We start from the raw sequence: 16181 nt of genomic DNA on the forward strand, positions 1-16181 counted from the left end.
GCACAAAATTTAGAATTAGAAGTGGGGAAGAAAATAAAAAACAGTGTAAAAATTATATTCACTGTAAATTCTGACTATAAGGAGACATTTGAAAAATATGTCAAGACTGACATGGGAAATATGAATTATAAATCAGTTGTAATGAAGGGGAAAAGGAAACCAGATACATCAAGGGAATCAAGGAAATTTTTTGAGTCAGACACATAACGAAAAGGACCTCTGCAAAACAAAATTAATGAGATACAACTCTAAAAGTTTAATTAGTTCTAGACATCACAGTACTCGAGAATTCTTTTACAGGAAATAAAGAAAATGGCAAAAGACCTGAGGAAATCACTTATGAAAACAGAATAAGAAAATTAACATGGAAACTATGACCAAGCACAAACTAAAAGACATGATAAATGTCTGAAGGATGTAAAAACAAAAAAAATAATAGAACTAAGATTATATGAAGCAGTTTATTAGAAATAGTTGAGTTAAATTAAGCAACAGAAAAATACACCACATAGCTGGAAATACATTCTGATAGTGATGTACAGCAGACAATGAAATAGCTTTCATTCAAAAAGTCGGAAGAATGAGCAAAGCTGTTTTGAATTTTTTCTGCACAGATCTCTAGGGAATTTATACCTAGGAATTTATATCTTGGGTTGTAACTCTGCACGGGCTTTGGAATGGTTGAAAACATCTTTGAGGTTCTAATGTGTTTGGCTGTATAAAGATAATGCAAACTATATACCTAGGACATTTCTACTAAGAATACATTTAAATGTAATAGCAAAGTTCAGGCTATGATTTGTTCTATTCAACCATTTCAGCCTATCTCATCAAGAAAGAGTTAGAAAAATGGACTTTTTTCAGTTTTTCCAAACTCCACCTATCTTAAAAGAATTATGCACACTAATTTATGTTAATACAAATCTAAATTAGCTATGGAAGGTAGCATACAGGCATTCACCATTAGGGCTTTTATTTACTAACATTTCCTGTGACTGACAATGAGACCATTTAAGGCTCTCTTGGCATATGGGAAAAACAACAAGACAAATATTTTAGGAATGTATTATGTTTTATTAGTTGATGCATGTCAAACATTCAGACAGAATCCTCAACTTTAGCAATAATATTAGCAAAAAGTCCAGTTCAGAGAAACATCTTGCATGCAGCTACTGGAGGAAGAGGAAGAGTAAGAATAGTAGACAAGGATTACCATTTTGCATAGTCTTTTCTATTTTCTTTTTGCAGACATGAACAAAAATAGCATATGATCCAATAACGTGTATAAATTATTTAGAATCCCTCAAAGCTGTAGAAAGACATAGAAGAAGAAAAATTGTATATTGCTGTTTTTTCAATACATGGAAGAAAAATGTATGCTACATGAAATACTCAAAAAAAAATTTAGTGAAAATGCAGTTCACCCAATGAAACTAATTTTGTTTCTGTCAGATGCAAAAAGATGACAGTTGCGTGTCAATAACTTTTCTGACATATATCATAATTTTTTGAGCTGCTCTACGTAAGAGACAGATACAAACGCAACAGGAGTAATAAAAAATTCTTTTAGTTTATTCATACTGTTGACAGTCCTTTTCTTCCATTTTATTTTGAGAGAAGATCTGGGATACTGTCAAGAACCAACATGGCTATGCTGATCAGAAATATCAAAAATGACATTTTAATTTTTATATCTGTACATTCCTTTAAATGAACCAGATAATAAAAGGCTAGATCTGATTATCTACACTCATTTTTAAAGTTTGCCATTTAATTAGCTGATAATTAACCTGGCAGGGACAATTCTGGATTCCACTGCCTCCTGAAAAAACTTGTGGCATAATTTCATTATATCATCCTTCAGACATCAGCTCTTCAGGCATAAGGCAGAAAACTGGATTCGTCCCTTCTGAACTATGTACTTTAAATACCAGTATTTCTGTCCAGAATAGCTAAGTATTCCATAGAAACAGCTTTAAAAGGAGAGTGATTGAGCACTTTAGAATAGCCAAGGTGATCAAGGTGTTTTTCCTGCAGATAAAATTTTGAGTCTGCTCACAGCAGGAAAAGAAATTCAAATAAAGTTTTCCATGTCTTGGTTGTACTGGGTACAGTCAGACATCTTCAGGAGTGCACCCTTCTGTGCTACTCCTTTGAAGAACTCCATGCTCAAGGATGATGTGCAGAAGTGATAGGTTCGGAAGGGATAAGGGGGTGAATGGATCCCTGTCAGGCTGCCCCTGTGGCAGTTCATTTGGGAGCTGCATGCAGACCCCTGTACTCATACACACACACACATCCTGAACCAACTCCCTTGAGCCATAGCCTGGACCTCAAGACCATTCAGAATCTGCACCCAGACTAAACCAAGTCCCCAGCAGGAACTTCAGGTCTTTCTGCTGGTCTCCTACTCGCAGGATCATTGGCTTGAAGCTTGCTAGCAGCATGTCACACATACACACAGAATGTTCTGTACAACCATGCTGTGATTCTCAACCAGAAAATGGTTAAGAATAGAGTTTAATGAGGATATAGAGCAGACTGCTGTGATCAGCCAGCTGACAAGTTTGCTGACCAGCAGTTTTTCCAGATGGCCTCTTTCATATGCCCTCTTCCACCTATTTTCCCATGCTTGTTCCTTAGCTCACCTTAATCCATCTTTCTTTGCCCTTGTTTTCTCCCATGTAAACAACCCAGCCCAGACATGTTCTCCCCATTGCTCCCTGCTTTGTTCAGCTGTGTATGGTGATAATCTTTACCTCCAGAAAAATCTTACCCCACATCCAGTAGTTTCTCATGTTTTGCTCAGACAAGGACTGACAAGTCATTTCCCTGCATATCTCCAGAGAGAAGCTGAACTGGTTATTGTTAACTGAATATCCAAATAAAAATATTGAGATCCCCTTTGCACAAGTGCAACATGAATTTTAAGAAAAATGCCTTCTCCCATGAAACAAAAGAAAATAATAAAACAAAAACAAACAAACAAACAAAAACAAGACTAACAAAAAACCCACTAAACCAAAACATAAAGCAGGGAGTAGAAAATTATAACATTATGCCATACTATAAAGTGTATGTGGAGCTTAATGATACTCATGAAATCTGTAAAGTGTCAGTTTAGCCCCATCAAGATAGAACCATACAGAGTTTTTACATGAATAATATTTTGAAAAAGGGACCGTGGACCCTAAGGAAAACAGGAGTTTTGGCATCACTATCATGACTTATTCTATTTTCCTGAGAAGAGTTCTTATCACCTCCCTTAAACGTGAGGTAGAGGTTTACTTTCCTGTTCTTGAGTTTTTTTAGTAAATCATAATCTAGCAATAAAAGTTTTGGCAGAGTATTACAGGGATGTATTTCCACTGATATTATGTTTCTAAAAAGTCAATATGTACCCATATTTCACTTTTCAATTTTTAGTTTTTAATTTGTTTCATTAGTTTACCATCTAACGCTCTAAAGATTTTATGACCATTATTTATATTTAGTGTCATGATGGAAAACTCACTGAGTTTTTCCTACACGACCTAGTAAATACAATCCAGATTCCTGCCTCCCCTTGCCCTTGGTCAGAAGGTTGGTAAGCTACCAAATGATCCCTGCCTTGCAGCTCAGCATATCAACAGTTCTATCCTTTTCCAAAACAGTCATTGCCACTCTCAAGGTCATAGTCAACTGCAACAGGTTGCTCACTCTGTTTATAACCATTTAATCAGCAATCCATGGTCTTGTCTGCAGACAAATCCTTTGAAGTTTCACAAATAAAAACTTACCCTTATTTTTTTTTTCCACCAGCAGCTTTAGGAACAAGCACTTTGCAGTGCTCCATAAATAAGTGTAAGACCACATACCTGGAAGAAAAATAGACAACTGTTAATAGGGAATTTAAAATAAGATCTTCCTCTTTTTTTTTTTTCCCAAACAAAATATACCTTACAGTTTTGTGAAGGATGTGCAATTTAGTATCCTGCCATTCTTTGTTTCCATGAAGAAACAACATTTATAGACTTCATCCATAGATTCTTTTTTGGATTCCCCTGGGGAAGATCAGCCACTGCTGGAATCTCACTGATAATTTTGAAGTAGAAGAGCAACAACGTGCATGAAAGAAAAAACTGATGTCATAGCCAAATTAACAGAGATCCTAGAAATGCCTTTTTTTATCAGCCTCCCAAATTTTCCCTATCAGACCCCCTTTGCATTTTCTTGACAATAGAAAGGGGGCAATAAAAAGGAGGCACTGATTGTTCTTGCAAGAACTTTGTACTTCAGCCTAGTTTGGAGGGAGGGGGTTGACTTGTTAGAAGTCTCATAAATCAGTGTCATTGTCCCTGCTCCTTTAATTTTGATCTGGAATTCACTAGGACGTTTTCTGGGAAACTGCTCTGAAAGAAATACAAGACAAACAGGAACTCATCACTTTTGGTATCGAGATAAGGGGGTTGCTTGATGGATTTCCAAGGAAATAGAGGCAGCTTCTTGCCTGTTTGTATTGTTAGTCTATCCATTATTTTGCCTGGGGATGCCTAGGACTCATAAAGTATTTCCATATCTTGAAATTCACACCTGGTCTTCTGAATTTTTAAGTTATGCAAATCACTTAGCATAATGGTCAGTTTTCTCATGTGCTTCTCATTAAAATGGCACCTATAAAACCTAAAAAAAAAAAAAAAAACCTACTAAGTAAACCAAAAATTTCTTCAGAATCTCTTTATTATATACTGCTTAAAATGAAACAACATCCTTCTAAAAACCACTGACAAATACCTGTGGTATTTCTCAATATGGACAACAGAATATAAAGCAGTTAAAGAGAGTTGCTGTGCTCAGCTGGCAGAGACATGTTGGGGCTCTTGGAGTACACCCTAGGCCTTCAGTAATTTGGGGGGTTGCTGCATTGGGAAGGTCCCCCTCACTCCTCAGCATCCGGGATAGGCTGAGAGCAGCAGCACTGGTGGTGACCCTGGCGTGCCATGTGCTCTGCACTTTCTCAGGACCATTGGCAACCCTGTGTCCTCAAGTGAGCAATGGGTCACGTCTATTGTTTCCAAGTCCCTGACAAGCCCACAGCACAAGAATGACTTACCTAAACAGAGTTCCTGATCCACTCACCTCAGCTGGCAGCTAGATGCCAGCTTTTTGCTAAATGCTGTAGTATATGGAGAAAGAAAACATACTGAACCTAAGAAAGCAGATTTGGAAAAATATAAAAGAGAGAAAATAAAGAACATATGTAATTGAACAACACAGTCCAAGTATATTGATGATATTAAAAAACAGGTGGCTCAATCACCCAGTTTTCAGATTTTTTTCTACCCCAAACAATAATTAAGTTCCCAATATCTACTGTTGGAGGTGACTGAGAAATTATTAAGCCCACTCAGATTTACAGTGAACTCAACTAGGCTTTTGTCCAGGTCAAGGGTCTGTTCTTGAGAATTAAGATTTCAAGACTAAAGCATCTAGATCTTCTGAACTTCATTTTGAAATCTTTGCAGCTTCTCATGTAATAATATTCACAATATTTTTAGAAGGAAAAAAATTACTTGGGACAACAGTGTTATGTTTCTTGTTATACAATTACACGATTATAGATTTGAAGAGCTGCGGTCTGGTGAGGACCATTATAACATTTTGACTGTCCTGTCATAAAGCTCAGCTTCTTACATTTCATCTGATTTTCACTATATTCAACCTAACAGCTTCTGTTTCACTCATTTCCAGCGCAGGGTAGCTGGTATGTATGTGCTCATTTGGAACTGTACAAGTGAACAATAAACTTCATCACTGTAGTGAGAGTTAGGGTTGGTAGAAAAAGAGAATTCAACCTAATGACCTGAGGAAGTATTTTCCAAGAGAGCAATTCACCTTAAACAGTGTACAGTGTTTCTTTCTAGAAATCAATGTTATGGATGAAAAATTCAGTCTTAATCTAAATCTGAGGCCTAACTCAAAAAATTTATAGTATGAAGCTAGTTAAATACAGAAGTGAGTTTGTTCCCAAGGGGCCGGAACACTCACAATGATAAGACTACTTTGTTCTTCCAGGCTTCTCTCAGTCTATGGCTGCCAGGTATCACCTAGGTATGTTTGATTTAGTTAGGAATAGCATGGTGGTTAGGAAAAGGATGGAAGGAAGAGCCCAGTCACAGAGAGGCTAAGAAAATCATTTTGGCATTCATAGAAATGGCACTTGTTCGTCCTCTTTTGCTTGACTGAGCTTGTAGTATTCCTACCTGAAGAAGACAAGAATAACCCAGCAGCCTGGTCACTGCTAAGTCAGCCATGGCCCCAAAAAGCTGCTGAAACTGAAGTAAAAATACTTCCTCAAACATTAATTTTCCATTTGTGCAAGAACTCATCTGAACTGTGCAATTGTCCAAGACTTCTAGTCTGAGCTGATCCCTAAAATAAGCCTCAACTGGAAGCACAACTTGTGTCAGCCAGCCTCAGAAAGAATTTAGCCTTACTTTAGCCCTTCAAGCATCTCTTGTCACAGCATTTAGAATCCTCCTCCTCTTCAAATATGTCCCTGTATAGGCCCCTACTTCAGCATTAGTCCTATCCTACATCCTAACCCCAAAATGAAAATACAATTGCTGATACAAAGATGTACCTTTCATCAATAAAGGTGTGGATATTTCAAATTATATTTTCCCCTTAACCCCTTGCTCCCCAGGCATATCCTCAAGATCTAACTAAATAAAAGCTCAAAAGGCTCTAATGTCAAGTGTCACTGTTGGTTTATAGCCTCTCACTGCTTCAGGGCAGCTTCTCCACAGACTTATGTTATGAATAACTGCCTGGAGTGGTCCAGATTTATTCCAAGTCAGAGAAGGAGATAGAAATTAAATATGGACAATCAGGGATTTTCTGTTTGATTTTTCTCTCTTCTTTTGTTTTCTTTCATTTTCTCCTATGTTCTTCCTTTCCTTTATGTAGAGCAATGGCATAAACCCATGTGATTGAAATACAAACTTGACTCTAACCTAGCTTGAACCCTGGCTCTTGAAGGCATCATCAGACTTATACCATAGTATATCAAAGAATGAAGCTCAACATAACAAAAAGCTCACCTTTGGCAGCCATATATGCATATGCATATACATATACATATACATATGTATATATAAAGACTAAGTCTATGGATAGGCTTAAGGTCCAGAATATAGAAGCTGATTAGCTAAAGGGTATCTTGCTAGAGATGCTAACTGTCTAAGCCAGGAACACATTTTTAGTTTGCATCTCCTAGAGCTATTTATTTTGGAGATGAAGGCACTTTGCTTGAGGAAAGGCTGTTCTTAAAATTAAACTGTGGTTCTTGTTCAGTTAAAGATGGTGCACTTTTCTCTTCTGCCACATAGCTGAGATTTCACTTCAAGATTTAATTCAGAACTAGCACCCCATGTCATCAGAATGAGCAGCAAGTAGACTTGAGCCACTACCCATTCTCACAAGAGATATCCAGCAATTATGCATTTACTGAGCTCTGCTTCAGCACAGTCGCTGAACATGTACTAGGGCTTAGCACTACACTTTTCCAACCTTCTAGTTGCCTAAAAAAGTTGACTCTTATAAAGAGGCACCTGTCCTTAACTTAAAATGTTGTCTACTCCCACCAAAAAAAAATCAAAAGAAACAAAACCAACAAGCAAACAAACAAAATCTATATTTATACTTTTTTATACAGTAACCCTAATCTTAACCCTTTGCCTGAAGTAAACTACCAAAATCCAGACCCCCAAGCCTGTACCCTAACAACATCTAGTACTGGTGCATAGGAATGAAGATCATCACATTACTCATTACTTTACACATACTTTACACATACACATTACTTTAGTGAAATACTAAAGCATAAATGTTTTATACAAGTCATTCTGAACATGAGGAAGAAAATACTTCATAGGAGTCCACACTTACAAATTCTCTTTGTAATTTTTTTTTGTATGTGGAAAAACAGCTGACTTATAGCAGTAATCTCTAAGTGTATGTGTGTGTCTTTGTGTGTATGAAAACTGTCTTCTTTATCAGAGGTAGTTCCCATTTTCACCATTTCCCACTGGAAAGGATATAAACTAAAGAATTTTAAAATAATGTGCAGGCAAAATAACAGCTCTGCTTGAAACCAATTTCCTGTCATCTCACCATTTCTCACAGTTAGCAACATGTGCTATACACCTCACTCCAAATAACTGGCATTACACTCTTTCCAGCCTAAAAGTACTGTGATATATTAGATGTAAATTTGCAGAAGTGCTTAAGTGCTACATGCCAAGCAATTTCAGTTTCAATGGGATTTCTGGGTATGCACTGACAGCATATAAACAACATAATGCAGTCCTCAGGTGAGGCTGTGCATGGAGGTGTGTCCTAACTGCTAGAGTGAGACACCAGCCACTTCTTCCCATACATCCCTGCACTTGTGCTTTTATGGGGAAGGAGATTTCCATGCTGGAACAAACCTTGCTGTGACTTGCAGCCAAGTGCAAAGCTAACAAGCACTGCTGTCAGATCTATGGGGTCTTCACACAGCTGCTGAGGGACTGGTGCTTACAACAGCAAAGCAGGCATGGGTCTGTTTTAGAAGAAAGTCTGCTTGGTACTTTCTGGAGCTTAAGTCTGATGTATAAAGAAGAGAACATGTGAAGAATTTTGTTTATCATGTTAAAGTTACAAATGTCATCTACTTAAAGCTAATTAGTTGCTGAAAACTTTAAATCTAACATAAGAGACAAGGATCGAATATGATGTTCAAAGGATATACTATAAATCTAGTTTATCACATGGCTATTGCCACATAAATTATGATAAATTTGTGTCTGTGTATAGACAAATACATCTGATTTGTGGCAAAACCTTTTTTATTGCCATGAATTTCTGTTCAATTGCTTGGTTTTCACTTGTTAATGAACATAAAAAGATTAAATTATTTCACAGAGGGGCTGTAATGGAAGTTAAGTAGACTTTTTTGTTTTAATCCAAAATATACAAACAAGATATATTTCTGCATACAACTTACAGACATGTTTTGAAACTGTAGCAAGGCAAACATGGTTTATACCTATATACGATGGCAGAAATCCAATATTCATCTGCTGTTCATATTGCAAGAAAATGATATCATTAAGGTCAGAAAGAACAGCTGCTTTAATTATAACACCCTGATATATCATTTCAAAATTTTCATCATCTCACACAAACTCCAAAAACATACCCCAGAGATTCATTTCTATCATCCTGCTTTTTCTTGGGAAGGAGATTACATAAGTACACTCCAGAGCACTGGCTGCTTCAAGAAGCTGTGTAAAATAATTTTACCCCAAGCTCAATAATGCTATGGCAACTAATAGTAATCTAACTTTTAAAGTCTTTATTCATCTTTTTGTGGTTGCAGCAGTAGGGGAAGATATTTTTGACAGCTGGGAAGCTGCCCTGCAGGCTTCACAGTGCTGCTGCCACACATCCCCCCCAGTCTCCTGCTGAGGAGTGCTTGGTACCCGTGCTTGCAGCTGGCAAGGCTGGTGTGCCCAAGGAACCCAAAGGTGTCCCTTCTTTAAGGGAATGGCTGCTTTGTGTTTTAACAGATGCTATGCTTCTGGTAGCGGAGAGATTAGAGGGACCATTCAACATTGAATCAGTCATGGATCCCATTGATGTCAAGATTTCTGAAGCCATCATGAACATGCAAGAAAACAGCATGCAGGTGTCAGCAAAGGTACTGTGTGAGTCGTGCCTTCTCTGTTGTTGAATGTCACAAGTGGGGGGAAAAGCATCTCCACCAATTTTTCTGTCTAGACTTAAAGAAATATTGTTCAGACCACCAGAAATTATTTTTGCTTGTTCAACAGTTCACCAGACTGCCATTGAATTCCTTACCTTGTTAAACAAGCTAAAAAATTTTCAGAAGGAAGTGGAAGGGAAAAGCTACCATTTATAAACTTTAAATTAATAGCTGTAAGAGATTTAAGGAAAATGGAGAGTGCTGAAAACCAGCAGTAACTCTGTAAGCAATATCCTGCAGACTACACTTGGTAACTTCCACTCATGTCTCATCTGTGATTCTACATATTTACTTCCAAACACATTTTGATTTATCTAGGTCAGACTGAAGCACAATGTGTTTGAGGTGAATACACAAAATGTTCCATTTAACCTCCTTTAATAGCCACTCTAGGGAAATACTACGTTGGCTGGTCTCTGATTACCAGACCTCAGTTTGATAGAGTTCTGTCTGGATTCTGACACAAAGATAAACGGAGCTAACGATACCAAGTTCTTCCTTTCCATTTTTCATGCATGTGTGTATACACAGATGACCACCACCTCTGAACCCCATGTTAATAAGATCTTACAAATTCACTAGCAGGTGCTGTTGAGCCAACTGTCAACAATTAATGGCTTTGCCTTAATATTCATCAGTGCACTGTGGCTGAAATTCTAAAGTCAACAGTTTGCCAAGTTATCTGCATTAGGAGCTTCCTCCTCCCATTTAACTCCCAGCAGTCAGTTAGGTGCTGGCCAGACTGCCATCCAAGTCTGTGATTTTCCATTGCTTGGAAGGAAGCTGCTGTAGCTGGGAAAAAAAAAAAAAAAAGTGGGGAGAAAAAGCAGGAGCCTGAGGTTTACACTCTTCCTGTCAACCCAAATTTAGATGCTTTTTATGACCCCAGTGCTGTAGGTTGCTAAGAGTTTCCTTCAATATGCCTTTTGCTTTCAACCTACATGATGTTCCTTGGATTTTAAAAGCAGTCTACATCCTGCAGGATGAGACTTTGTTCTGGCACCAGTGATCAAGGTGTTTAACAACCAAATTCTCTCAGATATTCTGGGAATTAAAGGCTAGCTTCAGCAAATTCAGCCCTTACCTCAAAAAAGAAACAAAAAGTCTTTTCACTTAAACCTCACCCCAGGCCCAGGTGTATTTTGTTTTCCTTTTTACTTGTTTGCTTTACACAGTTTTTCCATTAGCTGGAAAGCTTCATCCCCTGCCAGAGTCTAGTGATGTTTCCGTATGAGCTTATCTTACTACTTGTTTGTAGCAGAGCTACAGAGCTGTTTCTCCTGTCCCTCAAAAATATTTTATTTGCTGTAAAGATTAATAACAATGCCATTTGAAATGCAGAAGTTTTTCCTCTAAGAGAAACCTTAGACAATATTTTTTTAATCTTGCAGAACAGAAGAGAAATTATATCAGCAAAATTTATTTCATTATATTTTCATAGATAACAGAGCTGTCTACCCTCGAGGGACCCTTGTATATTCTCTGTAGACCATTATTCTCCTGAAATATGATTTCCTTGATCTCCTAGGTTATAGCCATCTTTTTTCATGTAACATGGAAATGCTTTACCCTTAACAAAAAAAAAAGGCAAATGCTTTTGGGGGTAGTGCTGCTCTCTCCTATGCCAGGTCAGATCTGCAGAGATGATATACAAGCAGACTTTGAATCCATCCTCTATGGTCTAATTTTTCCCCCTTATACATATTGACCACTTAGAGCTCCAGTGGAAATGACAGATACCTCACCAGAAGTAATGGGGTGTGTGGAATGCAATTGCAGACCTAATGTGGGAGAAAAGCCACTCTCGCCTATTATTCTGAGATGCCACTCAGAGAGCTTCAAGCAGGGTGTTGAAATCATGATCTTTTCTATTTTCTCATTCTTCAGATAATTTTGTACCTTTTATTTGACTGTATCTACTGAAAAATGTGGTGACTAGGAATCATAGGTTTTTTCCCACCAGTCAGTCAATGCCTTTTTACAGTGGAAAAATGTTGATGCACTAATAATGTTATGCATGCAACACCCACATACACATAGATTGTTTTTCACCACTGACATGCAGTCTTTTCTACCTAAAAATCTGGTTGATGTCTGGGAGAAGACTCTATGCTGTATTCTGTAGAATTTTCTGCCATGTTATATAATGTTGGCTTTTTTTAAAAAGGAATGGAAAAAATGAAAACAAAAGCTTTCTTCCTCAAAGAGCTCTCACTTCCTTCATCCTCTTTGTAGGCAGAAAACCCAGACCTTGTTTAATCAAAAATCCAGTGCTCCTGTTTCAAATAGTTATATAAAATTTCCCTATTCCAAAAGTCCAAGAAAAAGCCAATGACTTAACAATTAATCAGTGCAGAGTCAAGGCTTATTGCTTGAGTTCGCTCCTTGTCTTTCATTTCCTTAGAAGACACAAACCCTCTGTCTTCCTCTTTTGATGGCTGCACATCAATACTGAGACAGAGAATTATAGAGATACCACATGTACCTCTTCCATCTTTGTCCTGCTGACCAAGGACATTCAGGCTCAGACACATCCCTGTATCTCTCACTGCATAAAATGGAGCATCTCAGTTCCTAGGCCATTAACTTTTCTTGTTTGTGTGATGATTATAGTCGATTCTTCTAGCACAGTTCACATTAAACATGTGCTAGTATTGTGTTATGATCCTCTATGTTAAGACTGCAGCCTTTCTCTGTTTTCTTGGTATTTCTCAGCAGTTTATATTCAGCACTGGCTGTCAAGGAGGTCTGACCACAAATCTCTAGGCTTCTTGGCTGCTCACTTTGCACGAGTCTCATGTCCCTTAATGACAACTACACAAGCTCCTTATTTTGCCTCAGGGAAGGTCCTATCCTGACAGTTGGGACAACTGGAGATGCTTGTCAACAAAGATCGACGGTATAGAAAGTCACACCTCAAGGCCTTTCTGCTGGAAGGATCTATGTGCTCTGAGTATGCCCAAAGTTTCCCTTCTCCAAGGGAAATGATGATCATCAAAACCAGTTTCCACAGATTCATCATCTAGCACCTGCAGCCATTTTTACAGACTACCTTCCACAAACCAAACCACAGAGAGTGTGAAACAATCAGCCTGGGCTGCCTGAGGTGCCTTCCAAGACATCAGTAACTTTTGAGAATAGGCCTTGCAGCCTGGGTCTACGCAGACTAGAGTAATGTTCCCTGAAGGTTGCCTCTGGCAGAAGTCAGGGTGCAGGAGATTTACCTTCAATTTCTGCTTATAGCAGCTGAGACCTCCTCTTTATTGAAATCTCTTTGTTATTCTCCAGGGACATCTTTTTGTTATTTGAACAATATAGTGCCAAATTCAGTGCTCAACAACATATTGATTATTTCTCAGGCAAAATTTGTACATTTTGTACATTGTTTCCCAAGGTTCAGCTCATATCCAAGACTTAGTCATAGCATACATTTACCTTATTCTCATTCTCCCTGAGATAATTCAGGTAGTCATATTCAGAGTCATAACATATAAATGCTCATTTCAATCTTGGCCAAAACAAGCATGTTTTGAGAGCCTTCACAATTTTCCCACAAGGCGTTCAGTCCCAACACCTTTGATTCCTGCTTCAAGTCAAAAAGTAAAAGCTACGTCTGCTCCATTTTAAAAACATGAATGTTTACTAGATAATGTCTGCAGGGATTGCTCATTCACAAGTGGAAGAAAACTCAAAAAACAGCACAAAAGGTCATATAACATCCTTTTTTTTCCTGAAATAGAGAAAATTCCTAATCTGGTTGCATCAGCACAATCACGTCTTCATTGCTGCTCAAAACACAACATATTGAACTATTTTCTGCAACAGTCTGGTCCTATACGGGTATGTTAGACTGCTGTAGGAGTCATTTGGCTGCTGTGATCCGATTTTTTCACTTTTGTATAGTCTATCCCATAGCTGAGTTTCCCCACAGTGAGTCTTAAATCTGCTTTTATCCGAGTTGATGGATGTGCCATTTTAACCTATAAATATATGTTGCTTCTCAGCAATTACTTCACCTAAATGGATGAATGAGCTCCATGACATAGCAGGCTACCTATGCATTATTTATAAGGAGGATATCTTCACAGGACTACATCCAAGGTCCTTCTTAAAATAGTCCACAAGTTTCAGATTAAGAAAACCTCTTCATTTATCTGTGTTCTTTCCAGAGCTCTGTGCAGGAAAAATATAATGGCATTTCAGGTAAAAAAATCAATGCTATTCTATCTGAAGAGTCAATGGAGCAGAATCATATAGAGACACTCAACTGGAAACAACTACACTAGCACATGGCTAAATAACAGCATGACCCAAGGCTTCAGAGAGAACAAACTATGTCTTCCGTAAAAATTCCAAACTTCAAATTCTCCTGGGAAAAGGGCTCTTTTTTCTACAGTATCTGCATCCTAGTCCTGAAGTAGATACTTCCATTTAGTCAGCTCAAGAGATTTAGTTCTTCACTGGCTCTGTTGACTTGTTCTCATGGCTTGGTTCATATCCCTGACTATAGAGATTTGGTCCATTTGAGCTTTAACTGCAGTTCAGTGGGGAATGGATTTGTGTTACAAAATCTTACCAGGTGTCTCGGACATCCCAGAACATCCCAAACTACTGTAGATGCTGATGAGAGAGAAACAGGAGGAAGTTTTTGATCTCCCATATTTTGTATAGCTTAAATGTAGACGCATACAGGATGACAACTAAATTTAGCTTTCTTAATTTCAAATGGAATTCCTTCTCTAAATTTAGATGAAATGGGCTGCACAGAGTCCACAATTTTTTAGAGAGTGGGCTTATGCTACCAATTCACAGCATGCGTAAGGAAACACATGAGTATTTTTCGAGAAATTGTTCTATACCTCTGAGTAGCATTGTAAAGAAAGTATTCATGTGCTTCTTAGGAAGCATTTGTTAATATCAGCTATCATCTTTATATTTTGTGTTCTGTCACTTAATACAAGGATGCAAATTTTAAAAATGTCTCTTTTGCATTCAAAATTAATTTAGTTAATATTGTATCCTTACTGCATTTCTGTTAGGTCATTTAAAAAGCAAGTTATTTCTTTTCTGTGATGCAAATATTACTGTCTCATTTCCATCTCCATTATTGTCTGACTGTATGTAATTTTGTTTCTATAAAACCACTTGCTGCAACTATTTGTATAAAGATAAATGCCACAAAGGCACTGTTGGTGTTTTTCTCAGTACATCATAAGAAAGATGAAATATAAATTATGTAGACTTGCAGTTGCACCACATGGTCATACAAGTAGTTTAACAATCACACACTGGGGCATTTAAGGAGACGTGCCCTCACTTTCCTTTTCCCATATATAGTTGTATGTTTTGGATCCTTGTCACCTGCTCTGTAGGCAAATACCCAGTTGCATAATTGAGTATATGGGATTTCATCGATATCTAAGTAAACAATAATGTTTTCAGTGCGTAACTTATCTCGAGTCAGAATAAACTTAAGTAAACTTCTGTAAGTATAATTCATGTTCTTAATATATAAATTTCACCCTTTAAAATGTATAGTATCCTACACAATAATGTACAGATCTTGAATATTAATCTTAGTTGAATTTTCTTCACAGAGGAAAAATAAGATTCTTTCCTGATGAAAGGTTTAGAGTTTTATAAGCTAAAATCATTTTTCTTTGTTGATAAAATTAATTTATTGTCCAATAATCCTCAGGACTAGGGAGGCTTGAACTCTTAAAACAGGCATTCTCAAACCAGACCAAACAGTATTCATAAATTAAAAATCCCAATGGCCATACAACAGCTGACTTGCTGGACTATTAGCCAAAGCAGACCTGATGACTGGACATATATTTAATATGAATCAGCTTCTTTCAGCAAATTTTGAATCATTTGGGGCCTCTAAATGATTCCTCATCAGGAAACCTAACTGAGAGTAAATTTAATGTACCCTGAGAGAAACAGAAGTTGCACCGTGGATTTGGGTCACTCTTCCACGGGGTGCAGTCCTTCAGGCACAGCCTGCTCCAGCGTGGGTCCCTTCACAGGGTCACAAGTCCTGCCAGGAAAGCTGCTCCAGAGTGGGCTCCTCTCTCCATGGGTCTGCAGGTCCCTGCCAGGACCCTGCTCCAGCACAGGCCTCCCACGGGGTCACAGACTCTTCTCAGGCACCCACCTGCTCTGGTGTGGGTGTCCTCCATGGGCTGAAGGTGGATCTCTGCATCCCTGTGATCCTCCATGGGCTGCAGGGCTCTGCTGCCTCACCATGGGCTGCACCAGGGGCTGCAGGGAATCTCAGCTCTGGCACCTGGAGCAGCTCCTGCCCCTCCTGCTGTACTCATCTTGTTTTCTGCAGATCTGTTCCTCTCACATGTTCTCACTCTGCTCTTCTCTGGCCACAATTATA

The 16181-nt window shown here is 38.1% G+C and overlaps 1 protein-coding gene across 1 annotated transcript in view; it reads left to right on the forward strand.

The window, feature by feature from the left end:
• GPC6 (glypican 6) overlaps nt 1-16181 on the forward strand; it is a 727192-nt gene that overhangs the window by 646422 nt on the left and 64589 nt on the right. The window contains exon 5 of the mRNA XM_063392301.1: nt 9594-9724. Coding sequence (XP_063248371.1) covers nt 9594-9724 — 131 coding nt within the window. The remainder of the gene's footprint in view (nt 1-9593; nt 9725-16181) is intronic.

The sequence above is a fragment of the Prinia subflava genome, chromosome 3 (assembly GCF_021018805.1).
Source record: "Prinia subflava isolate CZ2003 ecotype Zambia chromosome 3, Cam_Psub_1.2, whole genome shotgun sequence".
Classification (NCBI taxonomy): Eukaryota; Metazoa; Chordata; class Aves; order Passeriformes; family Cisticolidae; genus Prinia; species Prinia subflava.